The sequence below is a fragment of the Microtus oregoni genome, unplaced genomic scaffold, assembly GCF_018167655.1.
Source record: "Microtus oregoni isolate MIOR12 unplaced genomic scaffold, Mior012 000003F_ref0000135, whole genome shotgun sequence".
Taxonomy (NCBI): Eukaryota; Metazoa; Chordata; class Mammalia; order Rodentia; family Cricetidae; genus Microtus; species Microtus oregoni.
Window position 1 is genome coordinate 33,114,169 of NW_024543062.1, and position 27,790 is coordinate 33,141,958.

The 27,790-nt window shown below is 47.7% G+C and overlaps 1 protein-coding gene across 3 annotated transcripts in view; it reads left to right on the top strand.

Moving 5' to 3' along the window:
* Window positions 1–27,790, top strand: part of Grk3 (G protein-coupled receptor kinase 3) — a 105,733-nt gene that overhangs the window by 42,685 nt on the left and 35,258 nt on the right. For all 3 annotated transcript variants that reach the window (XM_041648261.1, XM_041648262.1, XM_041648264.1), the window contains 7 exons: window positions 5,691–5,764; window positions 12,432–12,533; window positions 15,589–15,663; window positions 20,303–20,364; window positions 23,749–23,800; window positions 25,622–25,713; window positions 26,875–26,974. In XM_041648261.1, coding sequence (XP_041504195.1) covers window positions 5,691–5,764; window positions 12,432–12,533; window positions 15,589–15,663; window positions 20,303–20,364; window positions 23,749–23,800; window positions 25,622–25,713; window positions 26,875–26,974 — 557 coding nt within the window. The remainder of the gene's footprint in view (window positions 1–5,690; window positions 5,765–12,431; window positions 12,534–15,588; window positions 15,664–20,302; window positions 20,365–23,748; window positions 23,801–25,621; window positions 25,714–26,874; window positions 26,975–27,790) is intronic.

Below are 27,790 nucleotides of genomic sequence, written 5' to 3' on the forward strand. Positions count from 1 at the left end.
CCAGGGTAGGAGCGTGAGGATAAGAATTATTAGGCAAAAGGAACAGAGATAGAAGAGAAATAAGAGGCAGGAACACAGAACAGCATCAGCGTCGGGAGGGACATTCAGTGAATACTGAATCCACCTCCGTTATTCGTCCACACATGTAGCTTATATACTTCACTCCAAAAGTATGTGTGTGGGGGCACGACAGACTTCATTAGCATGACACAAGGAATAGATTTGAATTCTCTGACCTTTGGTCCAGGTGGAGCAGATCTACTCAACACTCAAAATACTAATTGACAACACCCTAGGCCAGTCTCTTGTTTGTAGCCACGTCTGTTGTTAACAGCTTTGAGAGAGCAAAATAAACTCAAGCTCCCTGACCTTCAGACAAGGTGGACCGGGCTCACGTCTGTGTGCGCCCAGTCTGGACGTGCTGGGTCCATGTGGTCTGTGACACCCTCCTGCCTCACACCCACAGAGCCAGTGTGAGTGGGTGGCTCTACACAGTTCTTTGGGTAATATTTGTCCAGTGGTTTATTAGACTATCTCCATTTTTTTGTAAATCATTCGAAATCGGCTTAATTGTCAGTGTTTGTCCTGTAGAAGGATGTCATGGTTAGTCTTCTGTCCACTTGACACAAACTAGAGTCATTTGGAAAGAAGGAAGGAACATCAATTGAGAGAACTTTTCCATCAGATTATCTGTAGTCAAGCCTGTGGGGCATTTTCTTGATTAGTGATCGATGGGGGGGCCCAACCCATGGTAGGTGGTGCCATCCTTGATCTGGTGGTCCTGGGTTCTACAGGAAAGCAGGCTGAGCAAGCCTCGGGGCAAGCCAGTAAACACACCCCTCCCTGGCCCCTGCGGCTCTTGCCTCCAGGTTCTTGCCCTGTCTGAGTTCCTGTCCTGACTTTCTCCAGTGACACTGCGCCCTGGGGCTGTAAGCTGAATTAACTCTTTCAACCCTGAGGTGTTTTGGTTTAGTTGTTTCTCACAACAACAGAGACCCTAAAACAAGGAGGGTGGGCTGAGACTGGTGAAGGATAGTGACCTGGGGGAGCCCACCCTGCTCTAGGACTGGAGACTTTCACTGTGCATTATGCCAGTTGTGACAAGACCATTTTATACAACCGAAAGAAATACAGCTATTGGAAGGGGTGGGTGCAATTTTTTTCCCTCCCCAGCGTTCTAGAAGTTTCCTCCCATTCCACTTTTGTTTTGTTTTCCAGACAAGGCTGTTCCATGGGTTTTCCTTTGGCCTCATACCTAGATAGTCATTTGCCCTCTGTTCCCAGGACTCATGGCATTTTGTGAGAAAAGAAAGGATCCTGTAGCTCCTCCTAGGGCGTGTGGGCTTCCTGGGAACAGACGGAGCTTGGATTTCAACTCAGGTGACATGGCTGCTCTCGCGTTCAGTGGCAGTACACTCAATATGGTTTTTTTTCTGTGAAGGTTTAAGTCCACATGCAAAAAAAAAAAAAGAAAGAAAGAAAAGAAAGAAAAAGCTCCCCTACCATGAACAATTATGGCGTCCTGTGCCTTTAATCCCAGCACTCAGGAGGCAGAGGGAGGTGGATCTCTGAGTCCGAGGCCAGCCTGGTCTACAGAGAGAGTTCAAGGATAGCCAAGCCTATACAAAGAAACCCTGTCTCAAAATACTAAACAAAGATAAAAGAACAACAAAAAGTTTATCAAGGAGGGCAGTAAGGTGCTCAGTAGGTAAAAGTACTTACCACCAAGCCTTATAACCCAAGTTCTAGCCTCAGCATTCACCTGCTTGAAGGAAGGAACCGACCCAACTGACTCCTGTGACCTCCACATGCTTGCTGTGGACACACACACTATATACACATGGAAATAAACAGATAAATACATAAATAAATAAATGTAACTAAAATTTTTAAACTTAAAAGACGTAGAAGCACGTCAGGGAGGCAGTTAGCCATGTGTTTATTTTATTATATTCATTGGCTCCTGTTGGAACTGAGGTGAATCGAGAGGCCCACTGAGGACTGACAGCGTGGGCTAGTCAGATCGGCCTGCAGCAGCTGGGTGTGCAGTGCCGTATCTGATGGCTGGATGTGTGCCTTATTTATTTTCCTATTAATTTGTGTTTCTATTTACTGTTTAAGGTTCCCTTTATTATCCCCTATGTGGGACAAGATTCTGACCCCTTGTTTCCATGGCTGACGATGCAGGAGATGGCTCCACACTCCAGTATTATGTGTTTTGGGGTGGAAATGCTAAGTCCTCTTACTCACATATTTTTGTATGGAAGTGGAATTATCAGAGTTCTTCCAAGGGTCTACGTGCAAGGCTTTTCGCGGACACATGGCTTGCAGGCATGTTTCTCCAAGTACTCAGGCTTCTTTTGCAGCTCCTAACAGAAGCGGTAATGCATACTGAAGTGCACTTTGCTATTTTTCTACTACAGATGGGTAGGCTGTTAGTGACCTTGGCTAACCTCAAAGGTTGCAAAGCCTTTCTCCTTTGTTCTCCTATGACGGTCACCATCTGGAGTCACAGTCTTCTTAGGGTCCATTTATCCACAAGCATGGTGTTACTCTCTGCTTACTTATGTTTTCTCGGTTGTGTGCTTTGTAACTTTTAACGGAGGAGTTGTACACATGTCTGGCTAGGCTTGTACCCGAATGATGCACTGGTTGGTGTTGATGAGCTGCACGGTTGTGTAATTTCTCATGGTGCTATGCACCAAAGCTTGACATGAATCTATTGCATTAGTTGATCTCATTGCACAACAGTGAAGTCTTTTATTGCATTATAGCCCAGTTTCTAGACAGACACTGCTCTTTCAAGGCAGTATTTTAGGTTGTACATTTCTCATGTTGAATCTGGAGCTTCTTGGCATCCTTAACCTTTGAAACATTGTAAGAAAATGCAAATACAGATTATTTTATTACCAGGGCCGTTTGTTATTCTGCACAACATAATTATGGTGAGTGTTCACTGTCTGCCCTTTGGATAATTTTATTTTTATTCTTGGGACATTGAGTTTCTGGCATCTCCTGTCTGGGTGCTGCAAGCTTGCAGTGTCTCCCACTGCCAACTTGCTTCTGTTTCACCGTCCTCTGGTCTTCACACCATGATTCCTACTTAAACCGATGTCCAACCACGCATCCCACAATGTTCAGCTCACTTTGTCATACTTAAAAAAAAAGAACCTTAGTGGTGAAGACCCTCTGGGGACTGATCCAAGACCCTTTCCTTTTTAAAACTGCATAATTTATTTGTGTGGGTGTGAAGGTGCGCCTGTGGAGGTCAAAGGTCACTTATGTGATTCGCTTCCTTCTGCCACGTGGGTCCTGGGGATCAAACTCAGCTTGTCAGCTTGGTGGGAAGCTCCTTTACTCACTGAGCCATCTCACTGGGTCAAAGGCTTTTTTTTTTTTTAAGTTGAACTGTGCAGAAGTGCTAGAGGAAGATGATGTGAGTTTTGTGACCTCACTCACCCGGATGAAGCAGGCATGACACATGCGCGGTATTCCCAGATAGTTCCCGTGATGCAGTCATGAGGCTGGCATGAAGACATTTGTTTGAAGGCACTTGATGAGGTGGCAGAGCGGAGCACCAGGGTGTGTGCTCGCTCAGTGGTTCCTGAAGGCCTTTCAGAGAACTCTCGGAGCATGGGGTCTTGGCTGGCCACGTGACTCCTCTCCTCATGTGGCGTCAGGGTAATGGCTGTGGAGCTCAGAAAGGCACTCCAGTTAGCTTATGTTAGCAATTCCATCCTTTTGTGTTTGCTCAAGGATGTAATGTACTCAAAGTTTATTTTTTCTTTGGTGCCAAACTCAACCATCTCAAGTGGTTAGGAAACTGCTAATTACGTAAGGGATGCATATTTGAAAGCCATACTGATAGAGTTTGTTTCTATTATTGGCCATATAAAAATTTTAATTATCAAAGGCAAGGCTTTGGTTATCTCTCCAGCATAATAAAATGCCTCCTCCAGGAAATTATATAATCATAAATTATTTTTTATTTACCCCTGGCACTGTTTTGTTGTTGTTTGTTTTATTTCTAAGACATGGTCTCATCCTGTAGCCCTGACTAGTCTAGAATTCACTATATAGCTCAGGCTGGTCTAGACTTCTAGCAGTTCTCCTGCCTCAGCCTTCTGGGTGCAAGATTGACACCTCTTGCCTCTATATTGTATTTTTAAAAATAAAATTTAATGTGCCTATGGATTCAGAGATAGGAGCAGTGGCATTACCAGCCCTCCCCAGCAATGTGGGAGCTCTATACCGAGCATGGTCTTGGTAACCTGGCTATCCTAGTGGTTGGGAAGGGGAGTCTCTGAGTACATAGTTTACATTGAGACAATGGCAGACATGTGGAGGAGACCTTTCTATGTGTCTATACCCAAAGTGTTCAACCTTAATGCCCAGACATTTGCCCACTCTTTATTAAGGTGTTTCCATTAAAAAAAAAAAAACAAAAAACAAAAAAACCAGCCTGACTTACGAGAGTTTTGTTCAGGGCATGAAGAGATGACCCGGTTGGTTAAGAGTGCTCACTGCCCTTCCAGAGGCCAGGGATGTTCAGATGCCAGAGCTAACCCCTGACAGCTCCCACCCAGCTCCCATCCAGCTCACACCCAGCTCCAGGGGATCTAATGGCCTCTCCTGGCTTGGCAGGCAGATACTGGCTGAGCCATCTTCATGGCCCCCAACCTTCTGGAGTTTTTGACCCTTGCGTCTCCACCCTCAATGTACTTGGCTTATTCAGGCTCGACTGTGAGGCTTCTGCTATCTATCGTGGTTGTGAAGGACAGGAGGCTTGAGACTCAGAGAACTAGCTGGAGGCCTGGGGCCTGTGGGGGAAGCTGTGGAAAGCGATGTACTCTCCTGGGCTGGGAAGTGCTCAGGGTAGTTATGTGAGATAAGCTTGCTTTGCAAGCTTGAGGGTCTCAGTTTGGATGCCCAGCGCCCATCTGAAAACCCAGGTGTGTCTGTGCTTGCCTCTCCCTCCAGCCCTGGGTGTGCAGAGACAGGTAGATTCTGGAGCTTACCAGGAGAACCTGATACTGACATCTAGCCTGCATGCACGCACACACTCACCTTTGAGCAATCTTGTACAGAGAGGGACATGTACCCCATACAGACTCTAGTGTTGTGTCTCATCCTGGGCATACCTCAGAGCAAAGGTGGCTCTTGGAGCAACTGGAAGGAATAAAGGGTCTCAGAATTGTTTGTGTGTGGGGCAGGGAGTTGGGGTGTTCTAGGCATGAGGCATGGCTGGCTTCAAGGTGGTCCTGGTGTCCTCAGCAAGAATTCCTTGTCAATGAATAGCTTGCATACCACGTGTTTGCTAGAATGTGAGGAAAGGGCCTAGAAGGGCCCAGAAGCTCCACCAGCCCCAGGCGTCCTGTTTCCACAAGAATCCTGTGGTGGTCACGTGAACTCTATCCTCTGCATCTCTGTCCTCTTGGATTGTTAGCTCACTATAGTGACCTGCGGTATCAGGGGCTGGTGACAATGGGAGGGGCTGTAAGCAGAGAAAAAAAATACCAAGCCAGCCGTGGGTATGGTACAGTCCTCTGGGGTTCACCCTCTTCAGTTCCTCATTTCCCCCTGAAGTAGGGAAGGGAGATGCTGAGTGATAAACACATTATTTCAAAAAAGCCCTGTGGGCTAAAATTTCCTTGTCTCCCCAGCTGACGTTTTTTCTTCTTTCCCTTTAGGCTTTCTGCTATTTAAAGACTTCTGTTTGAATGAAATCGACGAAGCCGTGCCCCAGGTGAAGTTTTATGAAGAGGTAAGGCTCAGACCTCTCATGCGATTCCCTTCCAAAGCATTTTTAGCTTAGCCATGGAACAGTCCTAAAGATCACAAACACCTTGTGGAATTCAGAAGTCCGTTAAATATCTTGGTGGTGGCAGACGAGTTAGCAGCGCTGACCATGCTCAGAGCCAGGGCTGGTGTACAGTTCAGGCTCCTAGCCTTGAACTCACAGCCTCTCCCTGTTCCTCTGTCTCTGCCTGTGCCCTGTCTTGAGAGGGCTGGAACTCAAGACTGAGAGCAGAAGTTCTCAGCCTGTGGGTCGTGACCCTTTTGTGGGGTCCAATACCCTTTCACAGAGGTCACATATCAGACATTCTATATATCATATATTTACATCACGGTTTATAACTGTAACAAACTTACAGTTATGAAGTAGCAATGAAAACAACTTTATGGTTGGGGGTCATCATCTCATGAGAAACTGCATTTAAGGGATGCAGTGCTGGGATGATTGGGAACCACTACTCTAGAGGCTCTGGAGCACGAGGGAGGAAGAGAGCAGATGAGACTCCAGAGTCATTTGAAGGTCGTAAGCGGCATCTGCTTTTGGCCATCTATAGGTGTTGGTTGTGACCATGAGAGCCGAGGCTGGAGGATTTGAAAAAGAACTTAAAACCCGAGGTTTCCTGGCCATCTTGGAGAACTGGGGTGGAAACCTTGTGGGATTGGGGCTCCCAGACATACATTTGCTTTCCCTAAGACATTGGGTGAAGTTTGGAATTAGAGGGACCTGTAGAGTTAGTACAGAAGTTTCTGGAAGGTCCATTGAACTCTGTTTTAGCCTTTTGGGAGTTAGAGAATGCAGGCTTCCTGGGAACCATGCAAGTAAGTGAGGGACACCCTGGTGGGAGTGTTATGCCCACTGCTGAGGTATAGCCACTCTTTGGGGGTGAACTGGGTAGTTGGGAATTAAGTCTCCCCACTGGCCAGAGAGATGTTTCCAGACACAAAGAGAATAGAGAGGTTTTAGGGAAGGACCAATCCCTCAAGACATGCCAAACACTGAAGCCAAGGAGAGTGGAATTCACCAGGCTAGGCTGAGAACTCCTTGGTCTCTAGAAAAGACCCGTCTTTGTATGCCACAGAAGGCCACACTCAGGAAGGGATCTGTTGGCGGAGACCGCTTGTTAGTTTCCAGCTTCCCAGGCCTAAAATAATCACACAGAAACTGTATTAATTAAATCACGGCTTAGCCTATTAGCTCTAGCTTCTTATTGGCTAGGTCTTACATCCTAAACTAGCCCATCTCCATTAATCTGTATATCGCCACGTGGCTGTGACTTACTAGGTAAAGTTCTGTCTCCAGTGTCTGTCTCCCGTGGGGCTACATGATGTCTCTTTTACTCACCTACTCTATCTATCTATCTATCTATCTATCTATCTATCTATCTATCTATATGTCTTCCAACCTGGCTATATTCTGTTAAGCCATTGGCAGAAAGCAGCTTTTTTTTTTTTATTAACCAACAAAAGCAACACATATACAGGACATCGCACACCAGGGATCAAACCCACAGCAGACGGGATGTCATGGAAATGACAGCCCATCTCCAGTCTGGCTCACTTGCTATGAGGTACCCAGTAGGGCACAGGGAGACCCTGTCCTTGATGGATGCGATGGGAGGGGACAAGTGAGAAGACACCGGACACAAAGACCGGGCAGATGAATAGTGGAGTAAATAACTGCTCACAGATGCCAGGGTGGGGTGGAAGTGGGCGGGGGCTGTTGGCACAGGCCTGTGATCCCACACTCAGATGGCAGAGGGGATGGGGGCCCAAGTCCATCCCACCCCTTACAGGACTCACACACAAAAGTCTCCTTAACTCTGCCTGCAGCTATACCCTCCAGGTGCTGTGAGGTGTGAGACAAGTCACATGGCCATCCTTGGTGTGTAAGATGCCAAGCTCCTTCCACTTGAGGGGCTCTCATGAGGGGGACTTAAGACTGGGGTCCAGTGAGCTGGGTGGATATTTCTGTCCACTTCCCAGGGCACCTGTCATGACAGACAACCTTAGAAGAGAGAATATAGCAACAGAGAATGAGTTCCTAGGATTTTTGTTTTTGCCCCTGCTTATTCAGTCATATCCCTCAAACCCCAGCCTCGTGCTTGACGTTGTGTGGCTCTTTGTCTCTGTGCTTACGCTCTGGGAGAGAAAGCTACAGCCAGCTGGGTGTCCACAGACATAGGAACTGCTCCAGGAGCTCAGGCAGACTCCGTGTGGTTTATTGTGGGTTGGTGGCCACTCTACATGAATGAGTTCAGTATCATCTCAGCAAGGTCTCATTTAAACAAGAACATGGGTGATGAGAAGACTGGCCTTTCTGAGGTGGGGTTAGGAAAGCACAGGAGGCCACACCCAACTTTGTGGTGGGAGGAGCTTAGCATGTGAGGAGCTGACATTGAGGAGGGCAGCCTGGGAGTGGGGGATGGGGGGACAGTGGCAGGTTCTGGTTCTAGCATATTTGGGTGTGTTGATCCGGAGCCTCTGCCATGAGCTGGATGCTCTCCATCTGGACTCACATCGCTGCAGGTCTTTGTCACCTACCGTGAGAGATGTTGAAATCTGCCACTCGGATGGGGGAAGGCCTTTTTGATTTCTGTTGCCACTTTCCCTGTAGGTTGAAGCTCTGTGGTCGGGCTCACACATGATGTCACTGGTATATCACTACAAGAAGTGCCCTGCCTCTTATTTCAGTCCTCTTTTGTCCTAAATTGGCTTCTTTCTCCCTGTGCTGTGGCCAGAGCCATAGCTTTTCCTTGTGAGAGACCAGGGAGGCTCGTGTCTTTACAGTGCCTCATTGTAGGTACAAGAGTCCCACTGACCGTTCCCATCCTGGCAATGCCTGCTCTCCAATGAGTGATTTTAGACATGGTATTCATATTGCAGAGTTTGCTGAAATTCTTCAGTCTGTCTGTTTACATCTTTAAACAACTCTGGAGCCACTGGGACAGTTATCTCTTAGAGCACACGCTCTCCTCTCTTCCAGGACTCTGGTCGTATTTTCATGATTGATGGATATTATCCTGTTGGCCTCAGCACTATGATCAGTTTTTCTTTCAATATATTTTCTTCCTCTTCTGCAAATTGGATTTTGTCTCAGCTTCTGCAGCCTGCTCTCCCATCCATCCACCGAATGGCTTATTTCAGATTCCAGACTTTCACTTCTGACAATTCCAGTTGATTTTTTTAATAGCTGCTGTCCTGTTTTCATTTCTGTTGCTGTGATAAAATACCTAGACAAGAACCTTGAAGCGGGAGGATGGGATTATTCTGCTTAAAGTCCTGGGTCACAGTCTGTCGCTGAAGTCAAGCCAAGAGTCTGAAGCAGATCACATTACAGGCAAGAGTAGAAAGACCCTAAGTTTGCTCCTTGCTAACTTGCTTTAGGCTAACTTTCTCCTCTCAGCCCGTTCAGGATCTCCCTTCTGCACCTGGTGAGCAATGCTGCCCAGGATGGACTGGACCTTTTCACATTGATTAACAATAAAGACAGCGTCGCATGGATCCACCCTGCCAAGGCCACCTGCTGTAGAAAATCACTCAGCATTCCTGTCTTCTAGGTGATTCTAGGCTCTAACACGTTGATGTTCAACTAGAGTAGCATGGCCGTTTCCTTCTGCTGCCACCCATCCTTCCCTTTATCACACACGTGTTCTTTCTAATTCCAATCACTGGTGTGCAGCGCCTGCCCTGATCATTCCAGCCCCGATCTTGCTAGATCTTGCTGCTGAGCTGCTTTTTCCTGTGTGGCTCCATCTCCTGCACATATGGAGAGCAGTGCAGTCCACAAAGGTGTGCTCAACCCCAGAGAGGGTGTGAGTTGTTTAGTGCCAGCAGCCACGCCCCTGCGCGGCATGCCACCACTGTATCTGGTTCGGCTCCTTAGCCATTCTGGGCCGCTGAGGTTGGCCATGCCCAGATGCCCATCATGTGCTCGGCAAGTTTGGTAGAATGGATATCTGTGTGGATTCTGGAGCCCGCCTTTGTGGCTCGTTATCTCCAGAATGTTCTTCTCTCATAGTTTCTGTTTGATGTTCCTTCTCTGTTATCCCTGTCTCTTAGGTCTCACTGCAGTGCTTCCTTGAATTGACAGTCATGGTCTCAGGAGGACCACTCTGCTCCAAGGTTGTTGTCTGGGTTTGATGGGTTTTCAATGATGTACAAGCATGGATGAAGGGTGCGGCACGTAGGCAAAGAGTCTACGGTGACCCCTGTAACCAGGGTGGGACATGGTGACTGTGATTCGTGGCGAGTGGCTAGCTAGGGCTCCCTTAGATAACCCCAGATGGAGATGCTCAGCAGGAAAGGTCACATGTGTGGCCCCTCTTGCTGACGTCTGTGGGCCTGACAGCTTTCCCAAAGGTGTGTGTGGCTAGTGACAAAAGCCTTACAGAGTGCCCAGTGCTCTGAAGCCAATGGGAGACTGAGTGAAATGGAGGCAAAGCCCTGGAGCTGCAGAACTCAGATCCCAGAGAGGGGGAGCTATGGACACAGCTGCGGCCTGGGCAGTGACATGTTCAACCATGTGTGTGCCCGAGCAAAGAGTTGACTTCCTGAAGGGGGAATGCTGTCACCACTGACACTGTGTCTGTACTTTAGCATGGAGACATGTCTAATGTGGTCCCACTTACATAAGTACCCAATCAGCCCTTCTACCAGGATTGGATGTAGTGTTACTGAATCAAGAATTCCTTTAGGCCAGCAGAGTCACCGCTGATGGCCCGTTATTTATTTAATGATCTTTCTGAAAGAAAGTGAGGTGTAAGTTCAGCGCTGGTCCCATGCTTGCTCTACTCTGTCTGGTGTTCACACAGCTTTTGTCAGACTCGGGTCTCGAAGCACAGACACTGGGCCGTTCCTCCTTTGTTCACGAAGCCGGGATTGTCTGTGTAGCTACTGCAAGAGACAAATCATGGAAACTTCCAGAGAATGAGCATGTGACCCACCAGATGCCACTCTGCCTCACAGGTCCCCTGGACTTGCGCCCCATTATGTGTGTGTTCAGGATATCAGTTTTGGGGTGGTGTGCCATGGCTTGAGGTCATTTGCATGTCCAGGGACAAACCTTGGTCTCTGGTTGGGTTAGATCTGTTCTAGCATCCAGGCCTGCTGGCATTAACCCTCGAATCTTCCAAGACCAAAATGTAACCAGAACAATCACCAAGCAGAGGAAATGAACCAAACCCTAGTTCTTTCCTTTCTGGTGGTTCGGGTGCATTGTACCTGACTTTGGCCACCTGGCAATGCCATCTATGCAGCTGCCATGTGGTTAGTTTTCAGAAGCTGAGGTAGGATGGTTGAATCGGGTCCTTGGTTAGGCCATCTTCGCTGCACTGCCGAGAGCCTCTGATCCTCTTGAGCTGGTCCTATGGTGACTGTCTTCTGCCCCAAGAAGACCCCATTCTAAGCCCCAGAAATCCCATAGGCGTGCATGCTAGCCACCACGCTACACATGATGGGATCTTGGTAATTTCTCCGTGTGGGAACCTGCTGTTACAGGGCCTCAGTGGTGACACCTCCCTGCCTCCAAGCTATGACCTTGTCCATCTGAGAAATCCTCGTAGGACTGACTGGCTTTAATTCCAGTATGTGGACACCAGTCTGTAAGGTCAAAGCTACTCCCACAAGGAAGTCCCTGTTTCTGCCAGCCCAGGTGGACGGCTCTCAGGTGTGACACCATGTGTGTAACCAGGTTACGCACAGCAGCATGGGGTGCAGAAGGTGTCTCTACCTTAATAGTTCATTGTCTTCTGTCTTGTCTTGTGTTGTCAAAATATGTCTGTAAAGAAATGGGAACAGCTTTCTGATCAGGGACCTCTTGTAGTCAGATAATAGCAATTTGGACCATTCCTTCATAGGACAGTTGTCTCTAAACCCCATCTCATTGTTTATTCAGCTGGCAGCCTTTCCTAGCATAGCATTTGACATAATAGTGTGTCCTTCTTTCCTTCCTTCCTTCCTTCCTTCCTTCCTTCCTTCCTTCTTTCCTTCCTTCCTTCCTTCCTTCCTTCCAACTGTTTCGCTGCTAGCCCGGGCTAGCCTTGGCTACACTCATCCGTCTCTGCCTTTGGAGGGCTGGGATGCACAGCCATGCACACCACACAGGCATTTACAGTAAATAGTACACCGTTTGCAGTAGTGCTGGAAAAGCATTGCTTTTATCCAGTAGTGTGCTCTACCTCCACATACACGCTTCCTTCACATGACTTTAGAAACCTGCTGATGAATCCCGACCAATTTCCCCTGCTGATCCTAGAACTCTGGTAGAGTGTGAACCAGCTCCATCTCAGAGCTGAAGCACAGCCAGGCTGGAAGATCTGGAGAGAACTGGCCAGGCAAGTGGTCCCTGGCTTCTGTGCTGTGGGAAAACTGTGGCCATGGTCATCTTTATTTCAATATGAAAATGCTCAGGGTCACCAGAGAGGGAAATCCATTTGTGTTTCCAGCTGGGCCTAACTTGATGCAACCTTGTTAAACCCTCATGTGAAGAGGTCATTTTTTTTTTTTTGGGAATCGCTGCCTCAGTAATTTGTCTTATCTCTCATGTGGAAGGGTTCCTGACTGGGTCAGTCATGGTTCTAAATAAAGCTGGTTTCTAGGAAGCTGCAAGCTAATGTTGACAATCTCTGGAAATTTAGATAAAAGAGTATGAGAAACTGGACAACGAGGAGGACCGGCTGCGCCGGAGCCGCCAGATGTATGATGCCTACATCATGAGAGAGCTCCTGTCCTGCACACACGTGAGTGTCCCATCCGGCTCCCCCAGATTGCACGCATAGGGGTTACACTGCCCACCACCCGGTTTCCAGAAGGGAGCCCAGCTACACAGCTGCAATCCTGGGGTGGGGTCTGGGTCTCCTTTTCTCCCATAACCATGCGGTTTTCTGACTCGGTGTCTCCTGCTACATATATGCTTGCTTTATTCCCTGAAGTCAGTCTTGGTACTGCGGGCAGCTGATGCCATGAGAGAGGGCTTGTTTGGATCAAGAAGAAGGTTTCTATTCTAGACTTGATGAAGGAAATGAGGATTTACTCTCATTCTTAGTCTCATTATTATTTGACAGAGTCTCTCTATGTGGCTCAGGCTGAACTTCAACTCCCGATCCTTTTACCTCAGTGTCCTACATGCTACACCACCACACCTAGATGATGATGTGATGTAATGTGAGGATGTGATGATGATGTGATGATGTGATGATGATGTGATGATGATGTGAAGATGATGTGATGATGATGTGATGATGATGATGTGGTGATGATGTGATGGTGATGATGTGATGATGTGATGATGTGATGATGATGACGTGATGATGATGATGTGATGATGATGATGATGTGATGATGATGATGTGGTGATGATGTGATGGTGATGATGTGATGATGATGATGTGATGATGATGTGATGGTGATGATGATGTGATGATGATGATGTGATGATGTGATGATGATGATGTGATGATGATGATGGTGATGATGATGATGTGATGATGATGTGATGATGATGATGATGATGATGTGATGATGATGATGATGATGATGATGATGATGTGATGGTGATGATGATGATATGATGATGTGATGATGATGTGATGATGACGTGATGATGATGATGTGGTGATGATGACGTGATGATGATGATGTGGTGATGATGACGTGATGATGATGATGTGATGGTGATGTGATGATGATGATGATGTGATGATGTGATGATGATGACGTGATGATGATGATGATGATGATGTGATGATGCTGATGATGTGGTGATGATGACGTGATAATGATGATGTGGTGATGATGTGATGATGATGACAGTGATGTGATTATGATGATGTGATTATGATGTAACGATGATGATGATGTGATTATGATGATGATGATGATGATGATGTGATAATTAGTGTTGCTGTATTGTTTAGAATTGAACCCAGGTTCTTATGCTTGCTATGCAAATACTACTAAGCCATCTCCCTAGCCTTGCTTTATTAGTTTTAATTTAGCTGTACTTTAACAATTAGGTGAATCAGAATTTGATTAATATAAATTTTCAGTGATGTCTTGGGATTAATAAGAACTATAATTATTATGTTAATTTTATTCATGAATAGTTAAGTCAATTTTTTTCACGAATAGTTAAGTAATGGTTGAAATTATTGTCTTCCTTAGAAATCAGATAAACAATCTAATTGAGATAAACTAGATTCTTAGGAACTAACTTCATCAGAAATAAGTGGACTAATTATCAATGTGGAAATTACCATGAGGATGCCTCTCTATCAATGTGGGCCATTTTATAAAGGACACACAGTCTTCACCTACTCGGTCCAGGGCCTTGGCCACCAGCCACATAGGCTGTTTGAGTTTATTTAAAGCAATTAAAATTAGATGAAATTGCTCCCTGTCAACCACATCTGAAGTACCCTGGAGTTTGTGTGCCCAGAATCTCCATATGTGACAACACAAGGGCACAGCACTGTACCGTGGCAGGAAGGCTGACTGGATGGTCTTGTCATGCCTTAGCACTTAGGGTGTGGTTACAGTTCTCAGTGACACTGTGAGCGGCTGTACACGAGCTGGCCCCTCTCAGAGCTTCTATTGCTTTACTGTGCTTTATAGAAAGAATTGGGGCTGGATGGATGCTCACCACTTTGTGCCCTGGTGCCTTGGCTGAATCATAGAGGATGGATGTGTCTTGTGGAACCTATGTGAATTTGACTTTCCTCAGCTGAGCTACAGGGGAGGGGCTTTGGCGGAGTGGGTTTTATTCAAAAGGCTTGTGGTGATTATCCTCCAGATTAAGTGAGATTTATGTTCAGGAGTTAGAAGCAATGCTCTCAGAACCGTTAACAAGCCATGAGTAGTAGTTGGGTGGTGGTAGTGACGCATGCCTTTCCCAGCACTCAGGAGGCAGAGGCTCGCGGATCTCTGTGAGTTCAAGGCCAGCCTGGTCTATAAGAGCTAAAACAAAACAAAAAAAAAACCACAAAAAACAAAAACAAACAAAAGAACAAAAAAAAAAACAAGCTTTGAGTGGTATGCCCATGCTGCTTGACTCCCTCTATCCTGAACACTACAGAGATTTAAATGACCAGACTCAGAAAGCTGGCCTCTCCCTGACAGGCCGGTATGTGTGTTTGCTGCTATTAAGGGTGAATGGCTTCTCCCTGAAAGCCTTTTCCTGTATGGGTTTTCTGAGGAGGCGGCTGTGGTAGTGAGGATCTCTCAGATGGGAAGCATACTTTCATGTTTCTGTGAATTACAAGAAATGTAGGAATCCCATTAATCAGTCATAAACAATTTGAATAAAGCAGTCTACATTGAAAGGTTTCTGGAAGATAAAGTTTGTAACCCACATGGAAGTTCTGTTCTGTTTGCCCCAGCTGCCCTCTGCTGGGGTGGCAGTGAGACCTCCCAGACCCAGAGCCACCTGCCACTGTGGCCTGGCTTGGAATTCTTGTGATGAATTCCTACATACATATTCCTGTATCTGTCTTCTCTGACACAGTAGACAGTTTACTTCTATAGAGCCGGCATCAAGGAAGGAAGAGGTTATGTAGTCAGGCAGTGGTGGGATTTCTTATACTCTGTTGCCATGGGAACTTTGATTACTGAGGGTTCTATTCTGGGCACTTAAATAAGGGCTCTGGATGCTCAGAAGACACTATGTGCTTGGACTGTGTGCAGAGAGCCCACAGGTTACTCTTCCAGGATCTCTGTGTCAGCCATTTGTTGTAATGTGTGATCTGTAGACACGTCACCTTGTTAAAATCATGTCTCCCTTCCTTTCTTTCTTCTAAGACGTTCTCCAAACAAGCTGTGGAACATGTCCAGAGCCATCTCTCCAAGAAGCAGGTGACAGCCACTCTTTTTCAGGTAAGATAAGATGGCTTCCATACAGATGCCCCTGATCTGCCTCCCAGTCAGACCTGATAATGTTGTTCTCAACTAGCAGAACTGAATCCACGGCGGTCTGCTCAGAGCATGTAGGTCCTCTTCTGCAACCTGCCTCAGAGCCGACAGGTTTCCCTGATGTTCCCGGAAAGGGGCCGCTGCAGTGTTCTTGTAACGATATGTTCTGGAAATCCACTGAGCTAAGACAGAGTTGAGCCTTCCTCCTGCTCTGCACTTGGTGTCTATGAGGAGTAGAACGCTATGGCTTCTAGTGATTATCTACTGGATTAAGTGAGATTTATGTTCGAGAGTTAGAAGTGATGCTCCAAGAACCTTCGGGGTCCCAAGTCACTTGACTGCTTCTGTCCTGAACACTACAAAGATTTAACACAAGACTTGGAAAGCTGGCTTTCCTGCTGATGGGCCTGTGTGTGTTTGCTGTTGTTTAGGGTTTTCTGTAGAGGTAGCAGTAGTCATGAGGGCAATCCGAGTCTCAGACAGGTAGCATCTGTTCATGTTTCTGTGAATTATAAGAAATGAAGGAACCCCACTAATCAATTAGTTCTCAAAAGTGAAATGAATGCATTCCTCCTTTATTAGATTACGAGGTTGTTTACAGTGAGCTACACTGGGATAGCCCAGGCTAGCCCCTGGATCCTCCACCACCCTGGGGCAATTACAGGCAGACGTGACTGTACCCCACTGGTTTTGGATTCAGTGTCTTAGAACATTACAAACGTCTATAAAGCAAAGTCAGTAATTCTCAGATTTAGAGCACCCGTCTAGTGACATGCCAGGCATTCCTTTCCCCTCACACAGTCCCAGATGCTCCCAGAGTTAGGTCAGAGCACGTGTCCCTGGCAACACCGACAAGCTGCTTGAGTACTGGTCATCAGTAAGAAATACACATGCACGAAGTTCACAGTGAAACACAGAGGAACGGGATTTCTAAAGCATAGCCAAACTGGGGAGAAGGACAAAGGACCCCACCCTACAACCATCGTCTAGGTCCTGACGTGAGGACGAGGTTCAGGTAGAGGGCTGTCTGCTATCTCAGGTGTCCAGGCTGCCACGTCATCCCGCAGGGTGTTCTGACTGTTCTCAGAACCACATAATGGCACCGTGCTTCAGCCTTTTTCTCCCTTAAGCGTGAGATTCCTGTGAAAATTCTAGTTCTCTGAAACCTTGTTTCATAGTTTGGTGACTGCCAGGGGGACACAGGTATCTTTTTCGATTGTCTTCATCCCCACCAGTCCAGTCACAAGAAGAGTCCATGCTTCAGCTCCGGTCTGCTGCAGTTTCTGAACCCAATAGGGCACTGGCTCTCATAGGAGCCTTGGAGTTGGAGTGAGCACACACAGGATGCTTTCCAAGGGGCCTGCCCGTCTCACCATCCCACAAATAAAAACTGTGATTAGCTATCACAGTCAGCATGGTACTAATGTCTGCATTGTCGTCTCCATGGATTGTAGTGTGAGAAGTTTAGGTTTCAACTGATTTGCATAGATAGCCCATAGCCAGTCAGGTGTGACATTGCTGGACTGTACCATAGACTACATGGCATGTAGATAGCCCTCAGCCAGTCATTCCTGACATTGCTGGACTGTACCATAGACTACATGGTGTGTAGACAGCCTGTAGCCAGTCACATGTGACATTGCTGGACTGTACCATAGACTACATGGCGTGTAGATAGCCCTCAGCCAGTCACATGTGACATTGCTGGACTGTACCATAGACTACATGGTGTGTAGACAGCCTGTAGCCAGTCACATGTGACATTGCTGGACTGTACCATAGACTACATGGCATGTAGATAGCCCTCAGCCAGTCACATGTGACATTGCTGGACTGTACCATAGACTACATGGCGTGTAGATAGCCCTCAGCCAGTCACATGTGACATTGCTGGACTGTACCATAGACTACATGGCGTGTAGATAGCCCTCAGCCAGTCACATGTGACATTGCTGGACTGTACCATAGACTACATGGCGTGTAGATAGCCCTCATCCAGTCACATGTGACATTGCTGGACTGTACCATAGACTACATGGTGTGTAGACAGCCTGTAGCCAGTCACATGTGACATTGCTGGACTGTACCATAGACTACATGGCGTGTAGATAGCCCTCAGCCAGTCACACCTGACATTGCTGAACTGTACCATAGACTACATGGCATGTAGATAGCCCTCAGCCAGTCACGTCTGACATTGCTGGACTGTACCATAGACTACATGACATGTAGATAGCCCTCAGCCAGTCATGTCTGACATTGCTGGACTGTACCATAGACTGTATGGATACAGACAGCCTGTACCCAGTCGCGTCTTGATGCTGCTGGGCCGTATGATCTATTGCTTGTCATGTCACTCGAAGTTCCCACAAGGGAGACAAGATACAGTATTAAGTCAGATTTATCTTCTAGAAACAACAGTGACTGCTCACAGTAAAGAGTTTTGCTCAGCTTTTAGCCAGCTGGGGTGCTGTGCTAGATCAGGAGTAGAAGCCCTGCAGTCCAGCTTCCCTCTAGGCTGCCTCTTCTCATGGCAGGGGGCTTGAGGCCAGAGAGTTGAGGGCGGGGTACAGGGCTTATTCCTTAATAACTACTCTCTCATGAGAACTGACCAGAGTCCCGGGAGAACTGTATCAATGCCTTCTGAGCCCCTCGGGGCACTGTCCACCTCCTGCCCACCAGTACAGCATCACCATGCTGGAGACCAGGCTTCCAATATATGACCCTGGGAGACATGTGCAGCCACAGTCAACCCTTGGCTCCTTTCATATTCAGATTTCAGTCTTAGTGACAAGGGAACAAGGTCTCTGTAGGCGAGTTCCAAAGACTATGGTAGAAGTGGCCCCAGGGCACTCTCACTTAGAAGACAGCATCCTCATAGCCTAGTGATGAACTGGATGAATGGCTGGACGGAAGGACTAAGGACCATCACCTAGTGGAATCACTTGTAGCTTAGAGCGGAACACAAGTGTGTTACAGCAAATACAAAGCCATCAATTAATATTCCGTGTGTTTGCCAGTCTGGTTTGGAGAGAAATAAATTGCATCAGTGCGTTTGTAGGGGGGTGAGGGGCCTGGCTGGAGGTGGGAGAGGGGCCTAGCTGGTGGGTGACTGAAACATGCTAGGCCCCAAGCTCTGCTGGCAACATTCTTAAATCTCATTTGTTAGATGCAACTATCCCTTCTTATAGATTGAAGAAACTGAGGACCTAGAGGGGGCGTGTGCTCTCACCCCCATGGCTGACCACTGGTTCTGTCTCCTTTCACCTGTGTGCATGAGCAGTGGTTCTGAGCAGTGCCTGACACAGCCACCTCAGGACAGAAGGGTTTGTTGGGGCTCACAGTCCACGGAGACACAGCTCTTGTGATGGGGACGGTGCGGGGGCAGGAGTCCACAGTCAGGAAGCTGCCTCTCACGTGATGGTGTTCCCCGCATCAGGGTGGCTCTTCCTTCACAGACATGCTGAGAGATCTGTCTCCATGGTGATTCTAGACCCCACTCAAGGCTGACAATCAGTAGCTGCCAGCATAGGTTTGATAAGTTAAAATGTGCCCAGATGGTGGTGAAGTAGTCCTAGAGAGGCTTGGCTGCTCTCCAATTAATGGGAAGAATTCAGTGTTCGATAAAATGGAGAAGTGAACGATTAATGAACCCACCTGTTCCCTGTGGAGAAAGTCTATTAGAGGAACATGGGGACATGAGTCCCCGCCTGAGCGACCTGCTGCCAGGACACTGTCTGCTTCTGAGGACTCCGGTCTCCCACTTTCTCTATGTATTTTGGCAAACTTTTAGTGAAGATGCAGAAAAAGTTAAATTTCCCATCTTCCAACTCATCAAGTGTTATCAAGGTATTTTCCCAAAAGTCCACTCTGTGAACTTTGAAGCATGGCCATCCGCCAGCTTCTTGTTCTCAACTGGAGTGTGTGGAGCAGAAAATGTGGCTGCTTGTTCAGGATGATGAAGCAGAGCTGAGGAAGAAGGTAGTTGATCCCCATGTGAGGAGCCTGGAGTTCTCAGCAGCTCTCCAGGGAACTCCCTACACGTCCCAAGGGCACCCACCCCACCCTACCCCAGGGGCTTCTTTTCTTTCTCCTGAGTACCTTTAGCGCTGAATCTAAAGAAGGTATAACATTAATTAACCACACAGACAATTAGGACAATCAGCTTCCAGTCTTTAAATCTCAGTCCACATGGAAAAGGCTCCTAGCAATTTACAAAGCTTGCTGGGAAATTCACTCACATGGCCCAGTGTCAAGTGAAAACATGTGATCTCCCTTTCAGAAGTCAGTCAGAATTTCAAGATGATGACAGAGGTTCACATAGCTCAGGGCTGGGAGCCTCTGCGTGGCTCATGAAGCCAGTTCCGATCACTGAAGAAGTGTCTGTAGCTCCTGAGGAGCTGCTCTCTCCCTGACAATGTGGAATGTAGCAGGAGCTGACTGAGATAATAACCCTGGGATGAGGGGACAGCAAGAGGGACAAACACAGGGCAACGATCGTCCCCGAGAAGCGTGGTTGCTGACCTCAGGCCCGAGTCCACTGGTATGCGCCTGTCTTTGCTTCGTTCCTGCTTACATGGTGTTTCTTCTCCATATTTTCTAGCCATACATAGAAGAAATCTGTGAGAGCCTTCGAGGGGATATTTTCCAGAAGTTTATAGAAAGGTATGCAGCCTGTGTGTGGATACCTGGTGTTTCCCAGTGCGTGCTACCCTTCTAACATGCCTTAGCCCTCCCCAGGCCCTTAGTGGCCATGGCCCACAGCCAGCCTTTGGTCATACTGCTTCCTGAACTTTATGTTATAGCTCCGGGGTGTATGGCTTGATGTGCCCTGGACCCCTGCTTTCTACTTCAACATGGTCTAAAATTCAGACAGTCTGGGGAACTTCCAGGATTAGAGGGAGGCCTTTGCTGACACAGCATGGTGGCAGTGTTTTATCTGATGTCATATCTTGGGTCTTTGAGGCATGTCTTCCTACTGCGAGTCAAGCCTGGGAAGGGATAGACTATGTGCTCAGAGGTATTGTTTGCATACTTGATGGATTTGTCCCCCTGGGTTTCCAAGCTACAGAGTAGTGTCCAGTCTTGGTCTGAAGCTGCTCAGGGCTCCTTGAGCTGTTTGTCCGTGTACCTCGTAGCCAGTTCTCTGGGCTCTGAGCCCCCGAGAGGCAGCCCCCTGTGTGTTCTCCTCAACCATGTATGTGGTGATTTATCCTGTGCCCAGTGTCTTGGGAAATTGGCATTTATTTATAGTATCGCAGGTACCAACAGAAACCTCTGGAAAGGGGCTCAGTGAAGCCAGGGAGGAGTGCACGCTCTGAGCTGATCTTCAACCTCATTCCAGGCCAGCCCCACTACCTTGATTTCTCAAATCTGGCTCCCACCTCTGAGCCTTTCTTACTGTTGTGTGATGGGGTACCGCTTACTCCAGGCTTAGGGACTATTCTGTTCTTTATCTCAAGAGTCGGTGATCCTTCATCATGGAATGCCAAGGGGCATGATTGCCTTCTTGTGAGTGTGGAGTTTGGGTTTCATAAACACGGGCCTTGGGTATCACCAGAGATGCATAGGCAGATGAGTGGGTGCATTCAGGGGCGAGGTGGGATTCCCTGCGAGCTCTGGCGTCTGAGGAAGAAGGAGAAGCCTTAGCAGTATGACTGTGGCTCTCTTCTGCTGTGTTCAGGGAGCACTGAGGCTGGGGGAGAGGAAACTGGGAGTGCCGCAGACTCAATGAGCCTCTTGCACTGAGCAGCAGCAGAGTTGGTCCTGGACTCACCCGAGCCGCTCCCACATCCAGGTTTCACCCTCTTTACCCTCCAGGTCCTTTGGCTCTGACTGCCCTGGTCCCTAGAGATTTGCCCTCTGCTCCAGGTATTAATGAAGAACCGTGCCCATGTTAACCCCGAGGCAGATACTCTGCTACATCCCCAGGGGACATCTGTGCTTCCTGAAGAGGAACTAGTCACAGCAAGTTCACGCTTAGCCGGCAAAGGGTACTGACTATTATTCCTCTTCCTGAGCTGCCAGAACGCTAAGGCTGATTGTAAATATGTCAGATCCTGTCAGACCCAGACTCTCAGAGAGAAGAGTAGGTTCAAGTCATGAGGGGAGGGGAGTCCCAAAGACTGGTGTTTCTGCACAAACCAATGCACGTCTGAACTGTGATTTTAAACAGCCTCAAAGAGACATTAGGAGGGCACCAGAGACTAAAGGTCACTTAGGTTCACGGGGAGAACTGCTGTGTTTGCGAAGACCACAGGGCTTTGGGTGATTGATATCGGAAGCCTTTTATTCAGTGATCCCTGGAGTCTTTCGCTTAGGATGCCGGTACCTGTGACTTCACACAAACCCCATCTTCCCTTCCTCCTCCCTGCTTCATTCAGAGAAGCTTGAATTCTGTGTCTTTATGAGGAATCAGTCAGGGGCTAGGTGAGATGCAGTCTTCTGGTCCTCATCGCCCTTCCCTTCCCTTCTCTCTCCACTTCTTTTCTTTATTTTCCCTCTCTCCTGAATCCAAGACTCTATACCTGTTCAATGGACATTCTACCCCAAAGCTCCATTGCCCAAGCCCACACCCCGAGTTTAATACCACATAAAATTCTGCTCATTAATGGATAAGCAAGCATAATAGTGCCTGAGTTAAGAAGACAGAGGAAGACATTTCTCCACTGCATGAATGAAGACAGAGCTTGGCAGGCAGTGGGGAAGGTACCTCGAGTACCAGGGGCTCCCTGCTGTACCCCATGGCTTCTTGAGAAGCTCAGGAGCCTGCAGGTCTCTGTCCACCTGCTCACCCACATATGATCTTTGCCCGGTACCATTTGCTGGCCTTGGTCTTGGCAGTCATAAAGTGGGGTCGGGAGGCCCCAGGTCACAGGGCTGTTGAAAGGGGTCAATGAGCCGTGTGGATTGAGCATGCAGTGAACACGGGCTCTGTTTGGTGCTCTTAGAGATATTTGTGAACATTGGTTGTCCTTTTCTTTTTGGGCGTTTAGAGCAGAAGGTCTAAAATAGTAGGACCATCTATAGCTACCAAGCCCATGAAGTGAGATTGCTTCACATCGAAATGCCCCTCGAGTATAAAATAGTAGGACCATCTATAGCTACCAAGCCCGTGAAGTAAGACTGCTCCACATCAAAATGCCCCTCGAGTATAAAATAGTAGGACCATCTATAGCTACCAAGCCCGTGAAGTAAGACTGTTCCACATCAAAATGCCCCTCGAGTATAAAATAGTAGGACCATCTATAGCTACCAAACCCGTGAAGTGAGACTGCTCCAAATTAAAATGCCTCTTGTGTATAAAAGAAACTGGGTCTCGGAGGCCCTGTGTGGAAAGAAAGACATAGAAAATCAGCATCCATACACTATTAAATCAAATTACACATGTGGCATGTGACAGCTGAGGGGAGACACTGGCTCTTTCATTTAAACAGTAAAATTAAGCCATGAATGCTGGGTGAAAAAACTTTTAATATATATTTTGGGGTCGTATGTCATCGCTCCTCCCCCTCCAACTGCTGTGTCTCCAAGTTCATGGTTTCTTCTATAATTACTATTGCTACAGACATTTGTGCGTGAATACATATATTCACACAAGTGAATAACCCGAGGCCACTTCGCTTTGCTCACGTGCACATGTGTGCAGGACTGACCACTTGGGACCAGACAAGCTATGTGGGTGATCATTCTTGGAGGGGACTGATTTTCACTTGGGGTGGGGCCATGTGGGGTGTCTCTTGTCCCTGTTGGCAGGTTAACTGTGCTGGTCTTGTTTGGGCAACCATAATGCTGAGAATTCATGTTTGTGGCTTCTCTGTTATATGTCCTGGTCCCTGGCTCTTACAATCTCTCTGCCCCTCTTTCAAGATTTGCCCTAAGTAGCAGGTGCAGGGGTTGTGTGGGAGACCTGTCGGGTGTAGTCTTTGAGAATGTTTTCCTCATTGAGAGGCAACACTGGAGTTGATTTCAGCCCGTCCCTTAAGGCTCTTCTAGAACCCTATTAAGTGTTTATGTAACACTTTGGTAATTACTTATATTCTCTTTTAGTGATAAATTCACCAGATTCTGTCAGTGGAAGAATGTGGAATTAAATATTCATGTGAGTACCATCCTTCTGTTTCCTCTGCCCTGATGTCATGAGAAAATGCTGCTTTGTTCTGGAACATTTTCCCCAAGGGTTCTCAGCGCAGATGTCCTTGTATGGCTCCGTGGCTGGAAAGGCGGGCTCCCATGCTCACTGAGAAGCAGTCTTTTCTCGTATCTGTGTGAGAATGAGTTTATATACATAGGAAAGGCTATGTTAGGCTGGAATTGATAGACCCTGAGAGTGACAGTGACAACACAACTTAATGTGCTTCTCTGCAGCCTGGGCCCTGGCCAAGATGTGAAGCTTCCTTTCCCTGTCTGCTGTAGGGTATAATAAAAGGAGTAGAATCCTTTGCTGTAATAAAGTTTCAGGGTTGTTTTGTTTCCTTTTCCTTATTTTGAAACTAACAGAAGTAGGGGTTGGGTCAATGGTAGAACACTATTAAGCGCAAGGATTCAGGCCTCAGCATGAGGGACAAATCAATCTCTCTCTCTCTCTCTCTCTCTCTCTCTCTCTCTCTCTCTCTCCACAAAACAGGAAAGTTGAAAAAGTTGGATGCAGACCACCGCTGTGTGTAGTTGCTAGGTAGCACGCCATTCCCTAGTCTGAAGTGTCAGTCATTCCGGGAAAGGACTGGTCCGTGGGTCATGTTTGAATGCACAGTTCTGTCTCCATCTCTGCCTTCCTCATGAGGATCTTCTGAAAAACATGGGGTTTAATGGGCAAAAGAATCAATTGTGTTTTGTTTTTCAAGAAAATTTGTACCTAAAGCAGTTCTGTTAGAAGAGGAGTTCACTAAACCTGTTGTTTGTATCCCGTGTCCTGGATGGTTTAAAAGAAAGGGTTTGGAACATACACACACATATACATAGATACACACAGACACACACAGGCATATACGCACACAGATACACATGTACATAGATACAGGCATACAGATACACATACACACATATATACACACAGACACACACATACACACACAGGCACACAGACACACATGTACACAGATACAGGCATATATATACACACACATGTATACAGGCACACACATATACATACACACAGGAACAGACACATACACATATACACACAGATAACAAACAGGCATACATACACAGACACAGATACACACGTATATACACATATATATACAGATTCAGGCACACACACATACACACACACACATATATATATACACAGACACAGATACACACAGATATATCCAGACACACGTACACACATATATACACAGATACAGGCACCCCCCCCCCACACCTCTTTCCTGGCCCCTGAGCTCTGTAGATGGAGGGAGCACTTGTATAAATGAAGCCTTTTTCTGTGACTCTCTTTTATTTTCATCTGAGGAGTCCTGCCCACAGCCAGCCTCTCAGCATTTCCAGTGAGAAGGACATTTGTCCTGAAACAGATGCTCTTGACATGGACTCTTGTCCACCCCCACCCCCCACCTCCCAGGATAGTGCCTGGAATAGTCTCATTGTCCCCAAACTCTAGGCTTCCTGGTGGCTGAGATCACTATTCATTTTGAATAGGAATTCTACACTCACTTAGCCCCAGGGTCATGGCTTGTATAACCTAAGGTTTTCAAGTGTGCAGGGACAATCCCCTCCCACACTGCAGCCCCACACTGTCTCCATGTTGGGCCTGGTATGTCACGGGGAGGTGGCCAGGGGACAAGGCTGCTTCTAGTTACACCACCCTGAGGGGCTCAGGAGTCTCTCCTGGAAGGGGGAGGGGACAGCAGGCTGTCTGCACTTCGCTTGATGTGACTTTCTGTGATTTTGGTCTTCCTTCTGTCTTATGCCTCCACAGCTGACCATGAACGACTTCAGCGTGCACAGGATTATTGGCCGTGGAGGGTTTGGGGAAGTGTACGGCTGCAGGAAAGCAGACACCGGGAAAATGTGAGCCTCTGTCTTCTCACTGGGGCCATAAGAGTGCATTGTGGAGGCCTTGCTTCCACAGAAAGAGATAGGGCTTGAGCTTGGACCGTCAGCCTGGCCCTCCACTTGTCAGGGCTGCCGTAAAGCTAACAGGAGCCACATACAGAGTGCCCACGCCAGGGAGACCGTCCTGCAATTGCTACCTGTTCCTCTTGGAGCTTGAGCCCTATAATGCCCACAAAGGCCCCGTAGGGCTCCTGCTGAAAGTCCCCTGCTGAAAGGACCAGGGTGTCCCGTCCTCTCTGCTCTTCAGTAGGAGGTTTTATGAAAACCATCCTGGCAATATGTGGAACATCTCAAAAGTTCCTTGTCAGGGAGAAACTATTTCCCATGTACTGAGGGTTCCTTGCCGCCTCAGGAACCCAGTCATTGTAGGATTGCACAGAGAAAACACTAAACTCGAGCATCCGTCTGCTTTCCTATAGGTCATGTGATAGGGTCTCAGTGTGTGGCCGAGGTTGTCCTGGAACTGTCTGCTAGACCAGGCTGAGCTCCGGCTCTTAGAGGTCACCTGTCTCTGCCTCAAGGCATTTCCCAGCATGCCCAGCTCACACTGTTTCAGTTAACAAAACACAAGCAAGCAGGTTTTCTGAGTCCCAGAGAGTTGAAGCAAACGGGACTGTCACCCAAACTTTAGATTTCTCTCTCAGCTTCCCACTGTTTTACTGAAAGTGCTTCCTGCTTTCCTCCATCTGAGATGGTTCTCGCAAATTTTAAGTTGTCAGCGGGCCCTCCAATTACCAGCCACAGACATGAAAAGTCTATTTATCACTTGAAAGACCACAACACATGCATGAGGGTGGGAGAAGCCAGTCAGGGTCTCCTGCTCCCCGTTCCCCCGCCCAGTATCATGGGGCAGGAGCAGATGGTATGTATTTCTTTATTAATGTTTATTTATTGTTTCTGCTTCATTCTTTATCTAACTAGCTTCTCTACCCACGTGCTGAGAGAAATCCCTCTGGTGCGGTACAATTTCTTTCTTCCCATAGTGCCAGCAAAATGGAGATTCCCTGCAGGGCACCTGGGTGTCATCTTGCTTTCTTTCAATGTGGTAGAAATATTCCAGAAGTTCATGTAGCCTGGTGTAACCAGCTGACTGCACCCTCACCCGTTTGTTCTCAGGTATGCCATGAAATGCTTAGACAAGAAGAGGGTGAAGATGAAGCAGGGGGAGACCCTGGCCCTGAACGAGAGGATCATGCTGTCCCTCGTCAGCACTGGGGTGAGTGGCTGGCCCTGTGGCTTCTTAGCTCTTATCCATTGTTCTTGTCAGTCCGAGCTGATCACAGAGGAGGTTGAACAAGGCTGGGTTAGGGTGTGACACAGGGAGGGCCGGGCAGGGTGGGTGGAGTGTGAGGACAGCACAGCCCCTGTCCTGCAGACCCAGCATCTCCCTCGGAGCCCTGCCCTTCCTTGGCTTCCTTCTTTGTGGCGTGTAGTGCCAGATGGCAGAAATTATAATGAGAAGAACATTTGAATGTCATTTAATAGTTGCCTACACCGTGGAAAGCTAGCCAGAGGAAGAAAGGTTGCCCCCTGTCCTTCATGAGCCAGGTAGGGGGTGGGACTTCATTCTGACTTATTTGTCTGGCAGCGGGTGTTGTCATTCATGGCAGCCTCAGCTCTGGAGCTGGAGATGTGGCTGTGGGAAAGAGCACCTGATGGGCAGGCATGAGGCCTTGTGTTCAATCCCTGTACCACCACCTACAGAAACCCCAGATGCCACCAAGTGAGTTGACCTAACCAAGACAGCTTCCCTTGTCTAAATCTATGCAGCATGTGGACATCAGAAGGCTGCGGGCAACACTCAGAGCAGGGCAGGGGTTGGTGCCATGGAGTTGTACTGTGGTGCAGTATCCCTGTCGTAATTGGAGGGTGTCTGATTGTCCCTGTCCAGGCCATAGGTGGGCCCTTCTGACTGTCATCACCGGATTCTATGTCCTCTCTGCCCAAAGGATCTCATCAAACCTTAATGGCTAGTCAAAGATCCCGTTCAGCTGGTAAGAAGGCTGTGGAGACCCAGAGTGGACCCACCGCT